The following is a 20,396-nucleotide window of genomic DNA, read 5'->3' as shown; positions in this document are numbered from 1 at the left end:
TCTCTCATTGATATTTTTATCTCTCTATCCTTCTCCCTTCCTCTCTCTCTCAAATCAATAAAAACATTAAAAAAAAAAAAAGAAGTTAGAACATGTCATGTATCTAACTTTTTCAAGATTGCTTTGGCTATTTGGGGTCTTTTGTTCCATGTGATTTTAGGAATATTTTTTCTATTTCTGTGAAAAGTGCCAGTGGAATTCTGAAGAACTTCAAATTGCTTTAGGTAATATTAATTCTTCCACTCCAAGAACTTGGGATATATTTCCACTTATTTGTGTCTTTAATTTCTTTCATCAATGTCTTACAGTTTTCATTGAACAGATCTTTCACTTCCTTGGTTAAATTAATTCCTAAGTATTTTATTATTTTTGATGCTATTGTAAATGGCAATGTTTTCTTTTCTTTCTTTCTTTTTTTTAATGTGCCTCAGGCATGAAACAGCTCTGGCCACCAAGACAGGCATCAAGCTAGGATGAACTAAGGACTGCATGTCTGCTCTGCCCCTGGTTGATATAAGAGCAACACCAATCAGGTGTCTCCTTGCCCATTGCCAGGGGGTGGGCAATGTTTTCTTAATTTATTTTTTGGACAGTTCATTGCATTTACCATGAGGCTTATATAAAACAGTATTAATCTATTTTATTAAGTTGCTTAAACTTGATGTATTTTTGAACATATAAGAGTATTAGTTTTAGCTGTACAAACCTATTTATAATAGTCTATTTTAAGCTAACAACTTAAGTTCAAATTCATTCTAAAGCTCTACAATTTTAGTTTCCCTCCCCCATTTTTTTGATGTCACATTTATATATTTTTATCTTGTGTATCATTGAGAAATTATTGTAGCTATAATTATTTGTACTACTTTTGTCTTTTTATCTTCATATTAGATTTGTAAATGATTTACCCAACTTCATTACAACATTAGATTCTTCTGAATTTTGCTATATATTTATCTTTACCAGTGAGATTTTTTATTTCATATATTTTCCTGTTACTAATGAGCACCCTTTTGTTTCAAATTAAGTAAGTTCCTTAACAATTTTTATAAGGTCAGTCTAGTGGGGATGAACTCCTTCAGGTATTACAAAGTAAAGCCTTTACTTCTGGAATGCTCTTTATCTCTACTTCAATTCTGAAGGACAACTTTGCTGTAGAGTGTTCTTGGTTCTCAGTTTCTTTTTCTTCCAGCACTATAAATATATCATGTGACTTCATTTGCCCTGAAAATTTGCTGCTGAAAAATCTGATAGTCTAATGGGGATTCCTTTGTGCACTACAAGTTGTTTTAATCTTGTTGCTTTTAAGGTTCTCTCCTTGTCTTTAACTTTTGGCAATTACATACCTTTCAAACTTTCTGGATCTGGATTAGGAAAGTTTAAAGACATTATTTCTTCAAATAAGTTTCCTTTCCTTTCTCTCTCTGTATATAGTATTGTGTTCACAACCCCAACTCAAGTCTCCTTCCATTACCATTTATCCCCCCTATACCCTTTTCTACCTCAATTTCAACAAGAGTGGAAGCATATTTCATATTATTTTGTGCCTTGATATTTTCTATTTCATACTGTGTCCTGGAGACCATCCTACATAGACCTATGTAATCGTTTTTAGTATAGTATGCATTTATATAGGAACAAAGTTTTCATTTAGGGCTATACAATAATTGATTTAACTATTTTCTTATTAATGAGTATTTAGACTTTGTTATTTCAAAGCAAACTTAAATGAAAATAGTAATACTTCTTTGCACACAAGTATAATTATATCTGTAGAATGAATTCTTAGAATTTAAATTGCTTGGCCAAAAAATATGCAAAAGTATGGTTTCCAAAAAGATTTAAGCAATTTACATTCCCACCAACAGTGTATAAGAACTTTAGTCTCCCTAAATCTTCACCAATATTTTACATTTTATAATTCTTTGATATTTTTTATCTAATACAAAAATGTTGCTTTAATATTAATTTCTTTAATAGTGAGTGTTGGACATCTTTTTATTTATTTTAAAGACACTTACATTTCTTTCTCTGTGAACTACCAGTATTTATCCTTTGCAAGTTTTTCTAGTGTTTTCTTGTTTATATCTATAAGCACTTTTTTTTTTTTAAAAATATTTTATTGATTTTTTACAGAGAGGAAGGGAGAGAGATAGAGAGCCAGAAACATCGATGAGAGAGAAACATCGATCAGCTGCCTCCTGCACATCTCCTACTGGGGATGTGCCCGCAACCCAGGTACATGCCCTTGACCGGAATCGAACCTGGGACCTTTCAGTCCGCAGGCCGACGCTCTATCCACTGAGCCAAACCGGTTTCGGCTATCTATAAGCACTTTTCGCATTATCAAAATTAGTCTTTGTCAAATGTACTGCAGAATGTCATTTGTCTTAATTTTATTTTTATGTAATCAAATTTATCAACCATGCATTTTTTTTTGTTTTTATATGGGTACTGAGTTTTCTGCCATCTCTAGCATAGCCTTCTTTCCTTCCAGAAAATATATTTTCCATGTTTTCTTCTAGCATTTTAATGGCTTCTTTCTATATATTTACTAGAGGCCTGGTGCAAAATTTGTGCAGGGGGGTGTGGGGAGGGAAGGTGTCCCTCAGCATGGCCTGCACCCTCTACAATCTGGGACCCCTCGGGGCATATCTGACTGCCGGTTTAGGTCTGATCCCGTAGGCAGCTGGACATCCCTCTCGCAATCTGGGACCACTGGCTCCTAACCGCTCACCTGCCTGATCGCCCCTAACCACCTCTGCCTGCCGGCCTGATCGCCCCCTAACTGCCCCCCTGCCGGCCTGATCGCCCCTAACTGCTCTCCCCTGCTGCCCTGATCACCCCTAACTGCCTCTGCCTTGGCCCCTGCCACTGTGGCTTTGTCTGGAAGAATGTCTGGAAGACGTCTGGTCTAATTAGCATATTACCTTTTTATTAGTATATACTAGAGGCCCGGTGCACAAAAATTTGTGCACTGGGGGGGGGGGGGGTCCCCCCAGCCCGGCCTGTGCCCTCTCACAGTCTGGGACCCCTCGGGAGATAACAACCTGCTGGCTTAGGCCTGCTTCCCGGTGGCAGAGGGCAGGCCCAATCCCTAGGTGCAGCCCCTGGTCGGGCTCAGAGCAGGACTGATTGGGGAATTGGGGCGCCGCCCCATGTCATGCACAGAGCAGGGTGGATCGGGAGGTTGCGATGCCACCCTCAGTCACGCTCAGGGTAGGGCTGATTGGGGGGTTGGGGCACCGCCCCCTGTCACACTCAAGGCAGGGTCGATGGGGAGGTTGCGGCGCCACCCCCTGTCACACACAGAGCAGGGCCAATCAGGGGGTTGGGGCACTGCCCCCTGTCACGCACAGAGCAGGGCCGATCAGGGGGTTGAGGAGCTCCCCGCTGTCACTCACAGAGTAGGGCCGATAGGGGAGTTGGGGCACCGCCCCCTGTCACACACAGAGCAGGGCGGATCAGGGGGTTGGGGTGCTGCACCCTGTCACACTCAGGGCAGGGCCAATGGGGAGGTTATGGCTCTACCCTGTCACACACAGAGCAAGGCCCATGGAGGGGGGTTGGGGCGCCACCCTCTATCACCCACAGAGCAGGGCCGATCAGGGGGTTGGGGTGCCACCACTGTCACACTCAGGGCAGGGCTGATGGAGAGGTTATGGCTCTACCCTGTCACACACAGAGCAGGGCCCGTGGGGGGTGGGGGGTGGGGGGTGGGGCGCCGTACCCTATCACACACAGAGCAGGGCCGATCAGGGGGTTGGTGCGCTGCACCCTGTCAAACACAGAGCCGCAGGGCAATCAGGGGATTGGGGAGCTCCCCCCTATCAGGCACAGAGCAGGGCAGATAGGGAGGTTGTGGCCCTGCCCTCTGTCATACACGGAGCCGCAGTGCGATCAGGGGATTGGGGAGCTCTCCCCTGTCACACACAGAGCCGCAGGGCGATCAGGGGGTTTGGGCGCTGCCCCGTCACGCTGATCCTGGTGCCGGGAGCCTCACTGCTCCACTGATCCCGGTGCCGGGAGGCATATTACCCTTTTACTATATAGAATAGAGGCCTGGTGCATGGGTGGGGGCTGGCTGGTTTGCCCTGAAGGGTGTCCTGGATCAGGGTGGGGGTCCCCACTGGGGTGCCTGGCCAGTCTGGGTGAGGGGCTGAGGGCTGTTTTCCTGAAGCGAGTGACTGAAGCTTCCAACCGCTCCTTGTTTTCTTTTGTTTTTTTTTATTCTGGGCCAGCTTTAGCTCTGAGGCCTCGCTGCTGAAAACATCGATACAATGTTGCTAAAGCCCGGCTGAATGAAAGTGGGTTCCTGGAGTTTTGTTTAGCTTCTTATTTGCAACACAGTACATAGTTGCTTAGAGTTGCAACTGAGAGGCCAGCAAGTTAGGTGGGGAACGTTGGAGTCCACAGTCACTGAAGCAAGCAAACCTCCCTGCTCGCTTCAGTGCATGGCTGCCGGCTGCCATCTTGGCTGACAGTTAATTTGCATATACTTACTGATTAGCCAATGAAAAGAGTAGCGGTTGTACGCTAATTACCATGTTTCTCTTTTATTAGTGTAGATATTTTTATCACCTAGACGTTATTTTAGTTTAATGAGATTAATTTCAGATGCCTACTTAGTTCCAAAATTTATTGAATGTTATGCCTTTATCCCACTGATTTTAAAGGCTAATTACTTACAATTACAAAATTTCTGTATGCATTTGGGTCTCTTTGTGAATTTCCTATTTTGTTACACTAATTGAAGTTTTCATACATCAATACCCAAATAATAAAATTATTAGTAGTTATATAACACACTTTAAATTAATTTTATACTGTATTTTACTTCTGATGGGAGTAGACATGATTTATGATGAGTTTTTTCAGAAATTTCATGGCTATTCTTACATGTTTATTTTTCAGGTGAATTTTAAAATCACTTTGTTTACTTCTCTGGAAAATTCCTGTTATTTTCAGTGAAATTGAAATGTCAAATATACATCAATTTCAAGTCTTTCTGTCCAAAACCCATAAAATAACCTATGTTTTATTATTTATTCAGGTCCTATTCTTCAATAGAGGGTAAAATCATTTCCTAAAGATCTATAGATTGAAGTTTAATACTTTTATCTTTTTTCATATCACTATAAATAAGATTATTCTAATTTTAAAGTTGATTTTTGTTTATTTTAAGAAAAGTCTTTACTTCTGGGGTATGAATATTGTAACCAACCATGTCACTAAATTATCATTCTCTATTTTTATTAATTATTCAGTTGATTCTCTTGAGAATTCAGGTATAAAACTTTATCCCTCTAAGTATAATAATGTTATTACTTTCTTTGGAATACATATACATAATATATCCTTCCTGTATTTAATTGCATTGGCTAGCACTTAAAATATAAGTTAACAATGTATAGATGTTAAACTGTTGCTGGGGTATCTAAAAAAGTCATTGTTCCCTCTCGTTCTTGGATGATAGATCCTTATTTGAAAACTAGAGGCCCGATGCACAAAATTCGTGCATGGATTATGGTCCCTAGGCCTGGCTGACGATCAGGGCTGATCTGTGGGGCCACTGGCAGGGCAATTAGGGGGCCCCCACTGGCACCTGCCTTGGCCAACCTGGTGCCACCTGCTCGCCGGCCCCATCCCCCAATTGCCCTGCTGCCACCACCGGTCGCCTCCCTCTGTAGGGCGAACAGCAGGGCGATTGGGAGAGCCCCCTGCTGGCACCTGCCTTGGCTGGCCTGGGGCCTGTGGGCTGGGGGCAGCTCCTGCATTGAGTGTCTGCCCCTGCTGGTCAGTGTGCATCATAGCAACTGGTCATTCCATTGGTCGTTCTGCTGTTTGGTCAATTTGCATATTAGGCTTTTATTACATGGGATTACATTCCTCAGCACAGTTTGATATATAATTACAACAATAAACTGCAATTAACCATTAATCTGTTATAAGTTATCACAGTAAAAATAATGAACATATCTATCACCTCCCCCAGTTTCCTTATTCCTATGTGTAACCCTCCCATCCTGCCTTTCCCCATTGGCCCTCTATACTCACAAGCTCTGATATATTTTCTGTTACTATACATTTGTTTGCATTTCATAGAATTTTATATAAAAGCAAGCATACCGTTTGACAAAATGCTTGTTTTTGTCTGGCTTCTTTCACTCACCATGATTACTTTGAGGTTTCTACCATGTTGTTATATGTATCTAGAGCTCATTTCTTTTAATTGCTGAGGTTTTCTACCATATGGATATGCCATATTTGCTTAACTATTCACCCACTGATATATATTTTGGTGGTGTTTCCAGTCATCTATTATCTCTTAAAGAGATTTTAAAACTAAGTAAAAAATTTTTACTTATCCACACATTTATCATTTTCCAATGCTCTTTATTCCTCTGCATAAATCTAAAATTTCCTCTGGTATTATTTTCCTTTGTTTAGAAGAATTTCATATAATGTTATTTTGTAGTGTTGATTATCTAGAGCTATACTCTTTCAGCTTTTGTATGTAACAGTATTTATTTCACCTTCATTTTTCAATGATATTTTGTCAAGTATAGAATTCTAGTTGACAATTTTTTTAGTACTTTGAAAATGTTCGTCCATTAGGCCCTGGCTGGGTAGCTCAGCTGGTTAAAGCATCATCCTGGTATGCCACGGTTGTGGATTCGATCCCCAGTCATAGCACATACAAGAAACAACCAGTGGATGCATAAACAAGTGCAACAATAAATCTGGTGGGTTTTTTTCTCTCTCTCTCTCCTTCCTCTCTCTCTCTATAAAATCAATAAATTTTTTAAAAAGTTCTTAACTGTAATCTAGCTTTTTTTTTGAGAAATCTGCTGCTACTCTTACATTTGTTTCGCTGTATGTTAATATATCTTTTTTTTTCTCTGACTTTCAGAAATAATTTCAGTTATGTGCTTTGGTATAATTTTCTTCATGTTTCTTATGCTTGAAGTTCATCGAGCTCCTTGGATCTGTGGATTTGCAGTGTTCATCAAATTAGGAACATTTTTAGCATTACTTATTTAAACATCTTTTCTGTCCCATCTTTTCTTTTTTCTCCTGGGACTCCTATTGCATGTGTATTAGGCAACTTGAAGTTGGACAAATAGATCACTAATTCTCTATTCACTGATTTTGATCCTTTACATCCTTTCATTTTGAATAGTAGTGCATCTTTGATTTCAGTAACGCTTATTTTTTCAGTGTCAATTATGCTGTTAATCCCATCTAATGTATATTTCATCTCATACATTTTTTCATTTTTAGAAGGTTGATTTGAGTCTTTGTTATCTTCCATGTCTTTTCTTAACATGTTGTGCTTTCCTCTATTTCTTTGGATATATGGAGTATATTTATAATAGTTTATTTACTGGCTTCTTTTATGGATTTCATCCTGTCTGTCATCTCTGGGTCAATTTCTATTAATTGGTATTTTCTCTCATGATGGGATGTATTTTCTGGTTGACATGGTATCTTTGCCTGGGTAGCAGACATTATGAATTTTATGTTATTAGGTACTATTTATTTTCTATTCTTTAAACATTCTTGAGCTTTGTTCTGGGACACAGTAATATTTCTTAGGAACAGTATAATTTTTGCTTTCTATTTTGAAATAATTACATAACAAAACTAAGTTGCCAAAAAACATTATGGATAAGTGAAATGAATAAAACAATAATGATACAGGAACAGGAGGGTAGAATTAGAAATACTTTGTTATTATAAGGTATTCATACTACCCATGAAGCAGTAATAGTATTATACAAAACTGAACTTGAATCAGTTGTAACGTATATTGTAAACTCTAGGGTAACCACAAAAAGAATTAAAAAAGAAAAGTATAATTAAAATGCTAAGAAAGTAGAGAAAAGGAACCATGTAAAATGCTTAATTCAAACCACAAAAACAGAAAAAAAAAGTGGAAGAAGAAAATAGGAATAAAGACTGAGGGCAATAATAGAAAACAGTAACAACTATGTTAGATATTAATCTAACTATATGATTACTTTAAATGTCAACTGTCTAAGTACACCAATTAAAAGACAGATTATCAGGATGGATCAAAAACCAAGACCCAACTATATGTTGTCTAGAAGAAACTCAATTTAAGTATAAACTCATACATCAATTAAAATTGAAGAAGTAGAGAAAGATAAACCATGCTAATATTAGTCAAAAAGATCTATAAATCTCCACTTTTATCAGAACAGTGGGTAACATGGTAAGACCAGTGAATGACATTAATATTGGTCCACTGCCACACTTCATTTGCTGTGAAATATGTTCCTTGATGAAAAGCCATGGTTTGTGAAATATCATCATAGTGGAGAGGCATTCCCATAAGTCCATGAATAGTAGTTCTGGCAGAAGTGTTCCATGCAGGAAAGGCAGATACATATCCAGAATAAGTGTTTAGTTTAGTAAGAACAACACACTGCTCCTTCCATGATAAAAGTGACCCAATATAATCAACCTGCCACCAGGTAACTGGCTATTCACTCAAGGAATGGGAGACAGTGTTGGTTTTTGCTGCTCTCATATTTCTGAATCAAGTTGTTTGTTGTGGAACCTTAAGGATTCTTTGTGGATAGTAGACCCTTGTCAGACATGATTTGCAAATAATTCCTCTGTAACTTGTCATTTCACTTTCTAAAAAATGTCCTTTGTGCCAAAGTTTTTAATTTTGATGAGGTCGAACTTACCATTTTTTTCCCCTTTTGGTGCTTGTGTTTGTGGTGCCATATCTAAGAATCCATTGCCAAATTCAAGGTCATGAAATTTCCCCATAACTGTTCTTTGGAGATTTTTAGCTCTTTAAGTCATAGATCCTGCACATGGATTTCTAGTTTTTTCAGTACCATTTGTTGAAGACAGTATTTTCCCCCCACTGAGTTGTCTTGGCAATTAGTTGAAAATCAATTCATCATAGATGTATGGTTTTATTTCTGGACTTTCAACTCTATTCCATTGGTCTATATGTTTATCTTTATGCCAGTACAACACTGTTTTGATTACTGCAGCTATGCAGGAAGTTTTAAAATTGGGAAGTACAAGTCTTCCAACTTTCTCCTTTCTCAATATTATTTTTGCTATTCTTGCTTTGGCATTTCTATATAAATATTAGGAAAAGCTTTTTCATTCTGAAGAAAAAAAAGGCTAGTGGTATTTTAATAGGGACTGCACTGAATCTATTAGATTGTTTTGGGTGGTATTTATATTTAAACAAAATTAAATCTTCTAAGTAATGTTTTTGCATTTATTTAGGTCTTCTCTTACTTAATCTCTTTTAGCAATTATTTGTAGTTTTCAATGTAGAAGTTTTATACCTCCTTGGTTAAATTCATTTCTAGGTATTTTATTCTTTTGAAGGCTTGTAAATGGAATAAAAAATTATTTTTCAAAACTTTCATTCTTGATGTATAAAAACATAACTGATTTTGTGTTTATCTTATACCCTACAATTTTGCTTAATTCATATATTAGTTCTAGTTTTTTTTGTAGATTCTTTGGGATTATCTATATATGGGATCATACCATCTATCAAAAGAGATAGTTTCACTTCTTTTCCAATTTGGGTGCCTCATCCATAGGTGTATGATTTTTGTCCAGTCTCTTCCCGCACCCCCCATACCCTTTCCCCCACCAAGAATAGTCAGTCCACACCCTTTCTATGCCCCTGATTTTATTATATTCACCAGTTTATTCTGTTCATCAGATTATTTATTCACTTGATTTTTAGGTTCTCTTGTTGATAGATGTGCATTTGCTGTTCATAATTTGTATCTTTACCTTTTTCTTCTTCTTACTCTTCTTAAAGGATGCCTTTCAGCATTTCATATAATACTGGTTTGGTGATGATGAACTCCTTTAGCTTTTTCTTATCTGTGAAGTTCTTTATCTGACCTTCAATTCTGAATGATAGCTTTGCTGGGTAAAGTAATCTTGGTTGTAGGTTCTTGCTATTCATCACTTTGAATATTTCTTGCCACTCCCTTCTGGCCAGCATAGGTTCTGTTGAGAAATCAGCTGACAGTCATATGGGTACTTCCTTGTAGGTAACTGACTGTTTTTCTCTTGCTGCTTTTAAGAGTCTCTCTTTGTCTTTTGCTCTTGGCATTTTAATTATGATGTGTCTTGGTGTGGTCCTTTTTGGATTCCTTTTGTTTGGGGTTCTCTGCATTTCCTGGACTTGAAAGTCTATTTCTTTCACCAGGTAGGGGAAGTTTTCTGTCATTATATCTTCAAATAGGTTTTCAATATCTTGCTCTCTCTCTTCTACTGGCACCCTCATAATTCGGATGTTGGTACTCTTGAAGTTGTCCCAGAGGCTCCTATACTATCTTTATATTTTTGGATTCTTTTTTCTTTTTGCTTTTCCAGTTGGGTGTTTTTTGCTTCTTCGTATTTCAAAACTTTGACTTGATTCTTGCGATCCTCTAGTCTGCTGTTGGAACTCTGTATAATACTCTTTATTTCAGTCAGTGTATGCTTAATTTCTAGTTGGTCCTTTTTCATAACCTCGAGGGTCTCACTAGATTTCTTGAGGGTCTCACTAAATTTATAGGCAGTTTCTAGAAAATTCTTGAAAAACCTTATAACCGTGGTTTTGAACTCTATATCCAGTAGTTTGCTTTCCTCCATTTCTGTCATTTGTGACCTGTTTCTTTGTTTCCACATTTTGGCTGCTTCCCTGTGTTGATAGAGTGGCTTTCTGTGCTAGGTGTCCTATAGGGCCCAGTGGCTCAGCCTCCCCAATTACCTGAGGTGGACACTCTTGGTGCACCCTTTTGTGGGCTTTGTGCACAGTCTTGTTGTAGTTAAGCCTTGATTGTTTTTGGTATCACTGGGAGGAATTGACCTCCAGGCCAATTGGCTGTGAGAATCAGCTGTGTCTGCTGTGGGAGAACTTCTGAGCTGGAGACACCCTTATGGGGCAAGACTTGCTTCAGTGGGGCTTTGGTGCTCTCTGAGTCCTGCCCCCTGAGTGTGTCCCTTATGGATCTGAGGAGTTGTAATCTGGATGGTTCTACTCTGACCACTGGGTACACTGGCTCTTGGATCTCTAAGGAGGTGCTAATTTAGCTTCTGCCTGAGGCTCCCCAGCAGGAGCTATGGAGAGATCTGCAGATTCCTCTTCTTTGTTTGGGGTTTGGAGGTGCCCAGATGAGGCCCAACTGTGAAGCAATGCAAGCTGCTGTGGGGCCTTGGGCCTTCTTTTGGAAGTTCTGGGTCTCTCTGACCCAGCTGCAGTTTGTTAGGTAATTTTCAGATTGCAAAGGGCCAGGCCTTTCATATACAAAAGCCTCTGCACACAGCTTGGGTGGGGCGGGGTCTCGGGGGATCAACAGGGTGGAGCAAGCAGCTATGGCTGATCCTCAGTCCTACCCTAAGAGGCCCTTTGTCTCAGTGTCCTGGTATTCACTTCAAGTACCTCTGAGAGAAAGCTGCCCTCAAGTTCTGACCAATGCCAGACAGTCCAGTTTCTCCCCGTATGAGTCTGGGTCCCCAGAGTCTCGCCCAGAACTGGAGTTCAGAGCAGTCGGGAGCTTGAGACTCCCTCCCAATTGAAAAAGACAACCGTGTCCTCAGTTGCCAGCCCTTTACATGTGCACCTCCGTACCTCTGCACTTTACTTCCGCACCTCCTCCGAGTCTCAGTGTGCTTTTCTCTTTCCTTCAAGTTGTAGAATTTCCACTCAGCCAGCCTTCCTGTGGTTCTGGATGATGTCTGTTTTGTCTTTTAGTTGTATTTTTTAAGTGGTTGTGAGAGGCAGCAATTTCTGGTGTTTACCTATGCCGCCATCTTGGTTTCTCTCATACCACTGTTTTTTAATCCACTCATCTGCTGATGGGCACTTAGGCTGTTTCCAAATCTTAGCTATTGTAAATTGTGCTGCTATGAATATAGGGGTGCATATATCCTTTCTGATTGGTATTTCTGGTTTCTTGGGATATAGTCTAGAAGTGAGATTACTGGGTCAAATGGGAGTTCCATTTTTAATTTTTTGAGGGAACTCCATACTGTTTTCCACTGTGGCTGCACCAGTCTGCATTTCCACCAGCAGTGAAGGAGGGTTTTTTTTTCTCCACATGCTCGCCAGCAATTGTCATTTGTTGATGATAGCCATTCTGACAGGTGTGAGATGGTACCTCATTGTCATTTTGATTTGCATCTCTCAGATGATTAGTGACTTTGAGTATGTTTTCATATGCCTCTTGGCCTTCTGTATGTCCTCTTTCAAAAAGTGTCTAATTAGGTCCTTTGCTCATTTTTTGATTGGGTTATCTTCCTTTTGTTAAGTTGTATGAGTTCCCTGTAAATGCTGGAGATTAAACCCTTATTGGAGATAACATTGGCAAATATGTTCTCCCATGCAGTGGGCTTTCTTGTTGTTTTGTTGATGGTTTCTTTTGCTGTGCAGAAGCTTTTTATTTTGATGTAGTCCCATTTGTTTATTTTCTCCTTAGTTTCCATTGGTCTAGGAGCTGTATCGGTAAAGATATTGCTACAACATGTCTGATATTTTGCTGCCTATGGGGTCTTCTAAGATTTTTATCGTTTCCCGTCTTACATTTAAGTCCTTTAATCATTTTGTGTTTATATTTTCATTGATGTTTCTCTCTCTCTCTCTCTCTTTCTCTCTCTCTCTCCTTCCTCTCTAAATCAATAAAAACATATTTTTAAAAAGTGTGCTGTTTAATTTTTAAATTTTGTGAATATTCCAGTTTACTTCTAATTTCTATTTTCATTCCATGGTGACTAGAGAGAAACCTTTGTATGATTTTAATCTTTTAAAATTTATTGAAACTTGTTTTGTGTCCTAAAATATGTTCTTTCCTGGAGTGTTCCATGTATACTTGAGAATAATTTGTATTCTATTGTTGTAAAGAGTACTCTATATATATCGTTTAAGGCTAGTTGGCTTTCAGTGTCACTCATGTCCTCTAATTTCTTTTTGATCTCCTATCTAGACTTTTCTATCCATTAATAAAACCAGGCTACTGATGCCACCAAACTCTGCCATGAGCTAACCAGAAGGCATTGTGCTGTTCCATGCCATACTGGTTGGCTTTTCATCCACTTCTTTAATATATACATACAGAAGCACTCTTCAGTTGCAGTCACACCATTCTGTTGCCAGCACAAATTGTTGGGATGCCAATCGAAACTGAAAATTTTTGAATAAATTTTCTTTTTAATGTGCTTGCTTACCCACTTGTCATTTTCATACTCAAGTAACAATCAAATGAATTATGCTTCAGAATCCACAACAAATTTGTTCTCAAGAGGAAACCACTTCACAAAATAGCTGCATAATTAAATCTCAAGATCACCAGGATTAGCTTCCAGACACATCTTTCTGATTCCTGCAGAGGATAATGGGATTGTGCAGGAGAGCCTAGTCAGTACCTGTGATGTATCCATTGTGCTCCTGAAGTTAACCAGGTTTCACCCACTGGCTCCCAATCTTATAGATGTGGACTTCGTGGCTAAGGCCAATCGAAGTATGATCCCTCTTCCAGCATGACAAGTGATTAGCTCTAGTAAAAACTGTTGCAGGGACAATATTCTTCGTGTTTTCCAGAGTTAGAATGCTGGGGTCAGGACAGCCAAGACAGGCTCAGAGCGGAGAATTTAAAGACTGGTCAATCCACATGAATAGGCTCTGTTCCATTCTGCAACTTTTACCATATATTATTTCTCCTCCTTTTCCTTTTTTATGCTTTCTGTAGCCACTTATACTAATGGTCTCTATTTACTTATTTGATATGTATTTATCCTTTGCCTAATTTTTGAGGTTCTGGGGTATTTTAATTTTTTCAAGTAGTTACTTTTAAGATACATTCTTAATTTATTACTTCTTGAATTGTTATCTATGCATAATATCAGTTGTTTTCACCATATGAAAGGTAAAATTAAACAACATAAACTGATGAATAAAAATAGAACCAGAGTCATAGAAGCATCGAACAGACTGTCCAACCTATGAGGGAATGCGGGGGGGGGGGGGGGGGGGGGGGCGGTAAGAGATCAACCAAAAGACTTGTATGCATGCATATGAGCATAACTAGTGGACACAGAGTGTGTGTGGGGGGGTGTGAGGGCATGTGCTGGGGGGTGGGGGAAGCTAGGGAGAGGTCAATGGGGGGAAAAGGAGACTTATATAATACTTTAAAAAATAAAGAATTTTAAAAAAGAAGGTATGCTAAATCTAAAACAAAAAGGTAAAATTAGTATACTTCCTCTTCCTCTGTTTGTCTTTGCTCTTTTTTTTAATAATATATTTTTATTTATTTCAGAGAGGAAGGGAGAGGGAGAGCTAGAAACATCAATGATGAGAATCATTGATTGGCTGCCTCCTGCACGCCCCCTACTGGGGATTGAGCTTGCAACCTGGGCATGTGACCTTGACTGGAATCAAACCTGGAACCCTTCACGCCATAGGCCGACACTCTATCCACTGAGAAAAACGGCCTAGGGCTATCTTTTCTCTTAATTCACCTCTAGTTATCCTCCAAATTTAGCTACAAAATCACTAAATCTTTTATTGGCAACTTTAACCTACTTGCTAGCCTCCATCTCTCAATTTTAAAATTACACTGTTAATTCTATGTTGTTATGGATTTGAAGTTTACCTTCTGTTTTATAATCATATTTGCCAGTGTTATTGAAATACTCACTACCTGTCCTTTGACCATGGTGTTACTCCATCCATCTTTTCACTAACTGGGCATTGTCCTATAGTAGATTTTTATTTTTCAAACCTCATGGGGGCCTGTGTTTCATTTATAGTATTTGATGATGCATACTAGTATATAACAATATATTCATAATGTAATATACCAGCAAAGCTTGAATTCTAGAAAATTAATTTATTTTTAGGTGTTGTTTTTTATTCAAAATCGAGTTTATTAGGGAAGAGAAATGTCTGTATTTTTTGTTTAGTGAAAAACTATCTTTTCATTATTAATATAAAAATGTTAGTTATAAGGCAATTTCTCATGAATCTGGTAATCTCTATATATATATAAAAGGCTAATATGCAAAGTGTCCCCTCAGGTGTTCAAGCGGGAGACCAGGAGTTTAATCGCTTGCTATGACATGCACTGACAACCAGGGGGTGGCATGGAACATGGCAGGCGAGCAGTGGTGGTGGTGGCGGGGCACTAAGGGAGTGAGGGAAGGTGGAGGTGAGGAGGTGGGGAACAGCATGGTAGCTGTGCGCAGGCAGGGAGGCGGGGAGGCAGGGACATGGTGGGCGACCAGCAGCAGCGGTGGAGCCAGGAGGCGAGGAACCTGATCAGCCCTGATTGCTGGCTAGGCCTAGAGACCCTACCCATGCACGAATTTCATGCATGGGGCCTCTAGTTATTTTATAGAATGCATAAGTGACCAATGCATGAGATTTTTACTGTTTTACTATTATTTTATTGTTACTGTTATATTATTCCTGTTAAGGATTGTTGAAACAAAAAAGTTACATTAGTATCAACATTTGTCTTTAGTGAACCGCTTATATACACAGTCGCTAATGCCTTTAGGTAGATGAATATTAACTATATTAACTAGAGGCCCGGTGCATGAAATTCATGCACAGGTATGGTCCCTAGGCCTGGCCTGCGATCAGGGCCATCTTCCCCAGTTGCCCTGAGCCAGCCCCACCCCCCACTGCCACCCACCCTGGGTTCCCCATTCACCATTGGGTGATTGGTGCCTGACAGCCGGGGTAAAGGACCGAGAGGTTGGCTGTTCCAACCTGCTCACTGGCCCTACTCCCACCACAGGTGGCCATCAGGCGATTGGAGCCTGCTGGCTAGGGAAAGGGTCCAAGAGGTGGTCAGTGCACTTCATAGTGACTGGTCCAGCAGTTCTGGTTGTTCTGCTGTTAGGGTCAATTTGCATATTACCCTTTTATTATATAGGATTTGGGCTTTAGATTCCCCCCTACCCTGCAGCCCTACAGTTCTAATTGCTCACTGAATGGGTAACATGGATGTCCCTATAGCAACTCAAACTCATTTTCCTTTCCTCTCAAATCAGGTATCCTCTATGAGAGCTATTCTCAACACTCTGAAGTCATCTTTGGCTTCTCCTTTTCCCTCACTGTTCCCAGCTCTATCAGTTGTAAAGTCTCCCATGGCAATTCTTATCCTCTTGTTCATTTTCATTGCTGTTATCCTGCTTCAGGCCCTCATTTGGCCTACTGCAAGAGTCTTAAACATCTTCTCCTTCATTAATGGATTATACACTATTGTATGTCCTGCTATAGCACATTACCAGCAACCCAAGGTATATTTTACATCAAGGTTTTACATTGGAAGAATTTACATACAGAAGACATTCATCCTCTTTCAGAAGCCTTATAATTTTTATTCTAGAAGTTTGTGGGAAACATGTTTTAAAAATATAATTACATTAACTACATATTTAGAAATAGAGATTTAATGAAATTTTATCATGAATCCCTTTAAGTGTAAAATATCCTTTAGTAAAATAACAAGCACATGATTATTTTATCTTTTATATATATCTGAGTTTTCATAAGTGATCTTTGCTTTAAGTATGTATGAAAATAGTGAGAATGAAGCAATAGGAAGGGAGGTAACTGAAGACATGGAAAAACAGACATTGATAGAAATGGTCTATTAGTAGGTTTATTAATAACAACCGTGCCTAACTGACCTCCAGATTAGAATTATAGCTAAGATTTCTTTGCAATTTCTAAAACTATAAAAAGTGGGTTGGACATTTTCTTTCTTTTTTATTTTTTCTTTTCAACATTTTAGAAAAAAAATTATGATTGTGGAAATTATATGAATATCAGAATGCATATTTTTCTAGATAAAAGTGTTAACCATTCTGTAAATAGTCTTCAATTGACATGTGTCACAGTATATGCTACACAAAATGATAAGTAGCTATAAGATTATAAGCTTTGCATGATATGTACTTGATTTAAATACACTTTTGCTACTAGTTGTGTGGCTATAGGCAAATATGAATTTTTCATAGCCTTAACTTATTAATTTGTAAAATGGGAACAATATCACCTACCTTATCTCAGATAATATACACATACCAGCATAGTGTCTGACACGTGGTAGGTCAACAAATGAAACTATAATGTTGATATTTTTTTCCTTTGATGTCAATTACACTAGTAAAATACTAATTGACTTCATAATTTATTTATCAAATTAATATTGAGCTAATGATAATAAGTTTACTATATCAAAGCTTTACATTTAAAAAATACCTATTTTAATCAAATTCATATAAGATATTTGTGTGATTAGGTTTTAAATTGAATAAACTATTTATCTACCAGTTATTTAATTTAAATACAATGAAATGAAGTATGTATCTATGCTTCATAAACTCTGGGTACCATGTTTTGTGATCTAGGTTCAAATCTTCAAACTAACATTTACTAAAAGCATCTGTGAAACAGTTTTGTAAATTCTCAAGAATAATGCAAAGACCAATTATTATATTTTTGTTATTTTAACATGACATTAGTAGGATTTAATGGTATGGTTTTAAGTCGGATTTAATGATATGGTTTTAAGTCAGAATAAAGGAGATGAATAAAGAGGTAATTCAATTACATTTCAAAAAAGAAAAGCCATGCTGGAACAAGCAGATAGAAATTCTGAAACAAAAATATATGAAGGCCTGTTTAATAAAGTCTTATTTATTTCAGAGTTAGAATCAAGAATAAGGCTGTGACCACCACAAAAAAGTAAACTAAAAGTGAATGGAATTTTCTATAACTTCCCTAGAATAAAAAAAAATGACCAAACCTCCATTCTTATATATATCAGATTTTTTAAAAGTAGCATTACTTCTAAATGATACTTACATAAAAATAGGAAAAATAATTCCATAAAAAAATGATGCTAATTTACATGGTAACAGCCACAGAGGACCCATATGCGTGACTACTGAATGTTAAAAACGTTTTAATGATAAAAAGAAAACAAAACATTATATACCTTTGTGTGTAATGATTTATAAAACATAATTTTATAAAATGATTATTAAATAAATGTTGAATGCTGCCAACAGAACTGTATGGTGATTTTTAGAAAGCTTTTTTGGAAAGACATCAAATACTGCCATCGAGGAAACTTGTGTTATTCATGGACTGGTTGGTAAAAATGTTCAGCCAAAAGAATGTAAGAGAACTTAAAATGTTGGCTTTTGCCTACCGTACCAAGATCAGCCTTAAGATCTGTTGGCAGACTTAACTTTCTTGATCCTTTAACTGAAACAACAGAAAAAGGAAAAAGGCAGTTGTTAATTATATAAAATTAAAGAGGGGTGTGGGGGAACAGTATGTCTTACAATATAATTATTAAAATCCTAATATCATTACTTTAGTGAGCATGTATGAAAGCAGAAAAATTGTTAAGTGTTAGTTCATTGCCATTCAGTAGTAAATATTTAATATGCAAACAGAAACATGAGAAAAGTAATTGTTATTACAGTAAATATTTAAGTGTATCTTTACATAGTTTCTTTTAACATGTATGAGGAGTGATTTCTTATTTAATTGGGAAGTAACCCAAAACAATTTTAGATAAATCTAGTAGATAAAGAAGTATTGCAATAAAGGTATCAGGTCATATCATAAATAATGATAAGGGTAAAAACTGATGAACTTTGTCAACATTTTTTTGAAATAGAAAGAAAATTCTATTATAGATGTGTATGAGATAATCAAGGAAACTTTACCATGCCAATGGCAGGTGAAATAACTTCACTATTGAAAACTATACTGTTAAAGTTAGTAGATAAGAAAATCTTGAAAATAAAATAATTTGAAAATAAATTTAATTATTATAAATCAAACTATCAGAAAATGTTTGAATAAACCAATAATACTTCTGCAATTTATTGAAAAACATTACTCATTATTTATCTGTTAATAAAAGTTTTACATTGGGCATCTCATAAAAATATTTAACTGGGATGCATGTTATCATAGAAAGAAATGCATTAGGAGAAATCATGTTAGAAATCTTTTCTGTCAATTAATATTTAAGACTCAAATTGCTACTATCAATTAATTTATACTTTCTAATGAGTAATTTAAAAAATATGCTTTTATTGATTTAGAGCAAGGGAGAGAGATAGAGAGATAGAAACATTGATGAGAAAGAAACATCAATTGGCTGCCTCCTGCACACCCCCTACCGGGGATTGAACCCACACCCCAGGCAAGTACCCTAACTGTGTATCACGTGCCTTCCTGGTTAATGGGTTGATGCTCAACTGCTAAGCTGCACCGGCCAAGTAATTTTTCACAACAAGGAAAGTATTTTAAAATAAAGATGCGAAATATAGTAGAAAGAATACTCTAAAATCATAAAACATGGCTCACAAATTTCTGAATTGTTACAACCTAGATATATAGCTTTGAAAAATATCACTTCATCAATTTGCAACTTAGAACCAAGAATATTAGTTCGCATATAAAAAGTCTATCTCTATAGAGGAAGACATAAACAAATGGAAGAAAATACCATGTTCATGGATTGGTAGAATCAACATCATTAAAATGTCAATACTACCTAAAGCAATCTATAGATTCAATGCAATACCTATTAAAATACCAACGGCATATTTCAAAGATCTAGAACAAACTCTCCAAAAATTCATCTGGAGTAAAAAAAGACCCCGAATAGCCACAGCTATCCTGAGAGAGAAGAACAAAGTTGGAGGGATCACAATACCAGACATCAAACTATATTACCAAGCCACGTTTCTCAAAACTGCCTGGTACTGGCACAAGAACAGACCAATGGAACAGAATAGAGGACCCAGAAATTGACCCAAACCATTATACTCAATTAATATTCGATAAAGGAGTCAAGAGCATACAATGGAATCAAAACAGCCTCTTTAATAAATGGTGCTGGGAAATTTGGTCACAAATATGCAAAAAATGAAACTAGACCACCAACTTACACCATACACAAAAACAAACTCAAAATGGCTAAAGGACTTGAATGTAAAACAGGAAACCATAAAAATCCTACAAGACTCCATAGGCAGCAAAATTGCAGACATATGTCTTAGGAATATCTTTACAGACACAGATACTAGGGCAAGAGAGACTAAGGAGAAAATAAACAAATGGAATTGCATCAAAATAAAAAGCTTCTGCACAGCAAAAGAAACCATCAACAAAACAACAAGAAAGCCCACTGCATGGGAAAACATATTTGCCAATGTTATCTCCAATAAGAGTTTAATCTCCAGCATTTACAGGAAACTCATATAACTCAACAAAAGGAAGATAAACAACCTAATCACAAAATGGGCAAAGGACCTAATTAGACACTTTTTGAAAGAGGGCATACAGAAGGCCA

The 20,396-nt window shown here is 37.6% G+C and overlaps 1 protein-coding gene, 1 long non-coding RNA gene, 1 other non-coding gene and 1 pseudogene across 9 annotated transcripts in view; 1 reads left to right on the top strand and 3 right to left on the bottom strand.

The window, feature by feature from the left end:
• The window catches only part of STXBP5L (syntaxin binding protein 5L), a 221,634-nt gene that overhangs the window by 30,566 nt on the left and 170,672 nt on the right, over positions 1–20,396 (bottom strand). For 4 of the 7 annotated variants that reach the window (XM_070406280.1, XM_070406286.1, XM_070406283.1 and 1 more), the window contains one exon: positions 18,236–18,286. The exons of the other annotated variants lie outside the window; for them this stretch is intronic. In XM_070406280.1, coding sequence (XP_070262381.1) covers positions 18,236–18,286 — 51 coding nt within the window. The remainder of the gene's footprint in view (positions 1–18,235; positions 18,287–20,396) is intronic. 7 annotated transcript variants of the gene reach the window in all.
• LOC139003884 (uncharacterized) overlaps positions 1–20,396 on the top strand; it is a 101,889-nt gene that overhangs the window by 20,272 nt on the left and 61,221 nt on the right. The window lies entirely within an intron of this gene.
• LOC139004741 (small nucleolar RNA SNORA48) lies at positions 419–560 on the bottom strand. The gene has a single exon (XR_011470567.1). It is a non-coding gene; the product is annotated as a small nucleolar RNA SNORA48 (small nucleolar RNA).
• On the bottom strand, positions 12,986–13,650 carry LOC139004436 (actin-related protein 2/3 complex subunit 1A pseudogene; annotated as a pseudogene).

The sequence above is a fragment of the Myotis yumanensis genome, unplaced genomic scaffold (genome assembly GCF_028538775.1).
Source record: "Myotis yumanensis isolate MYYU_CA2020_CCGP unplaced genomic scaffold, mMyoYum1.0.hap1 SCAF_2, whole genome shotgun sequence".
NCBI lineage: Eukaryota > Metazoa > Chordata > Mammalia > Chiroptera > Vespertilionidae > Myotis > Myotis yumanensis.
The sequence above is the reverse complement of the archived record's forward strand: the minus strand, read 5'-3'. Positions and strand labels throughout refer to the sequence as shown.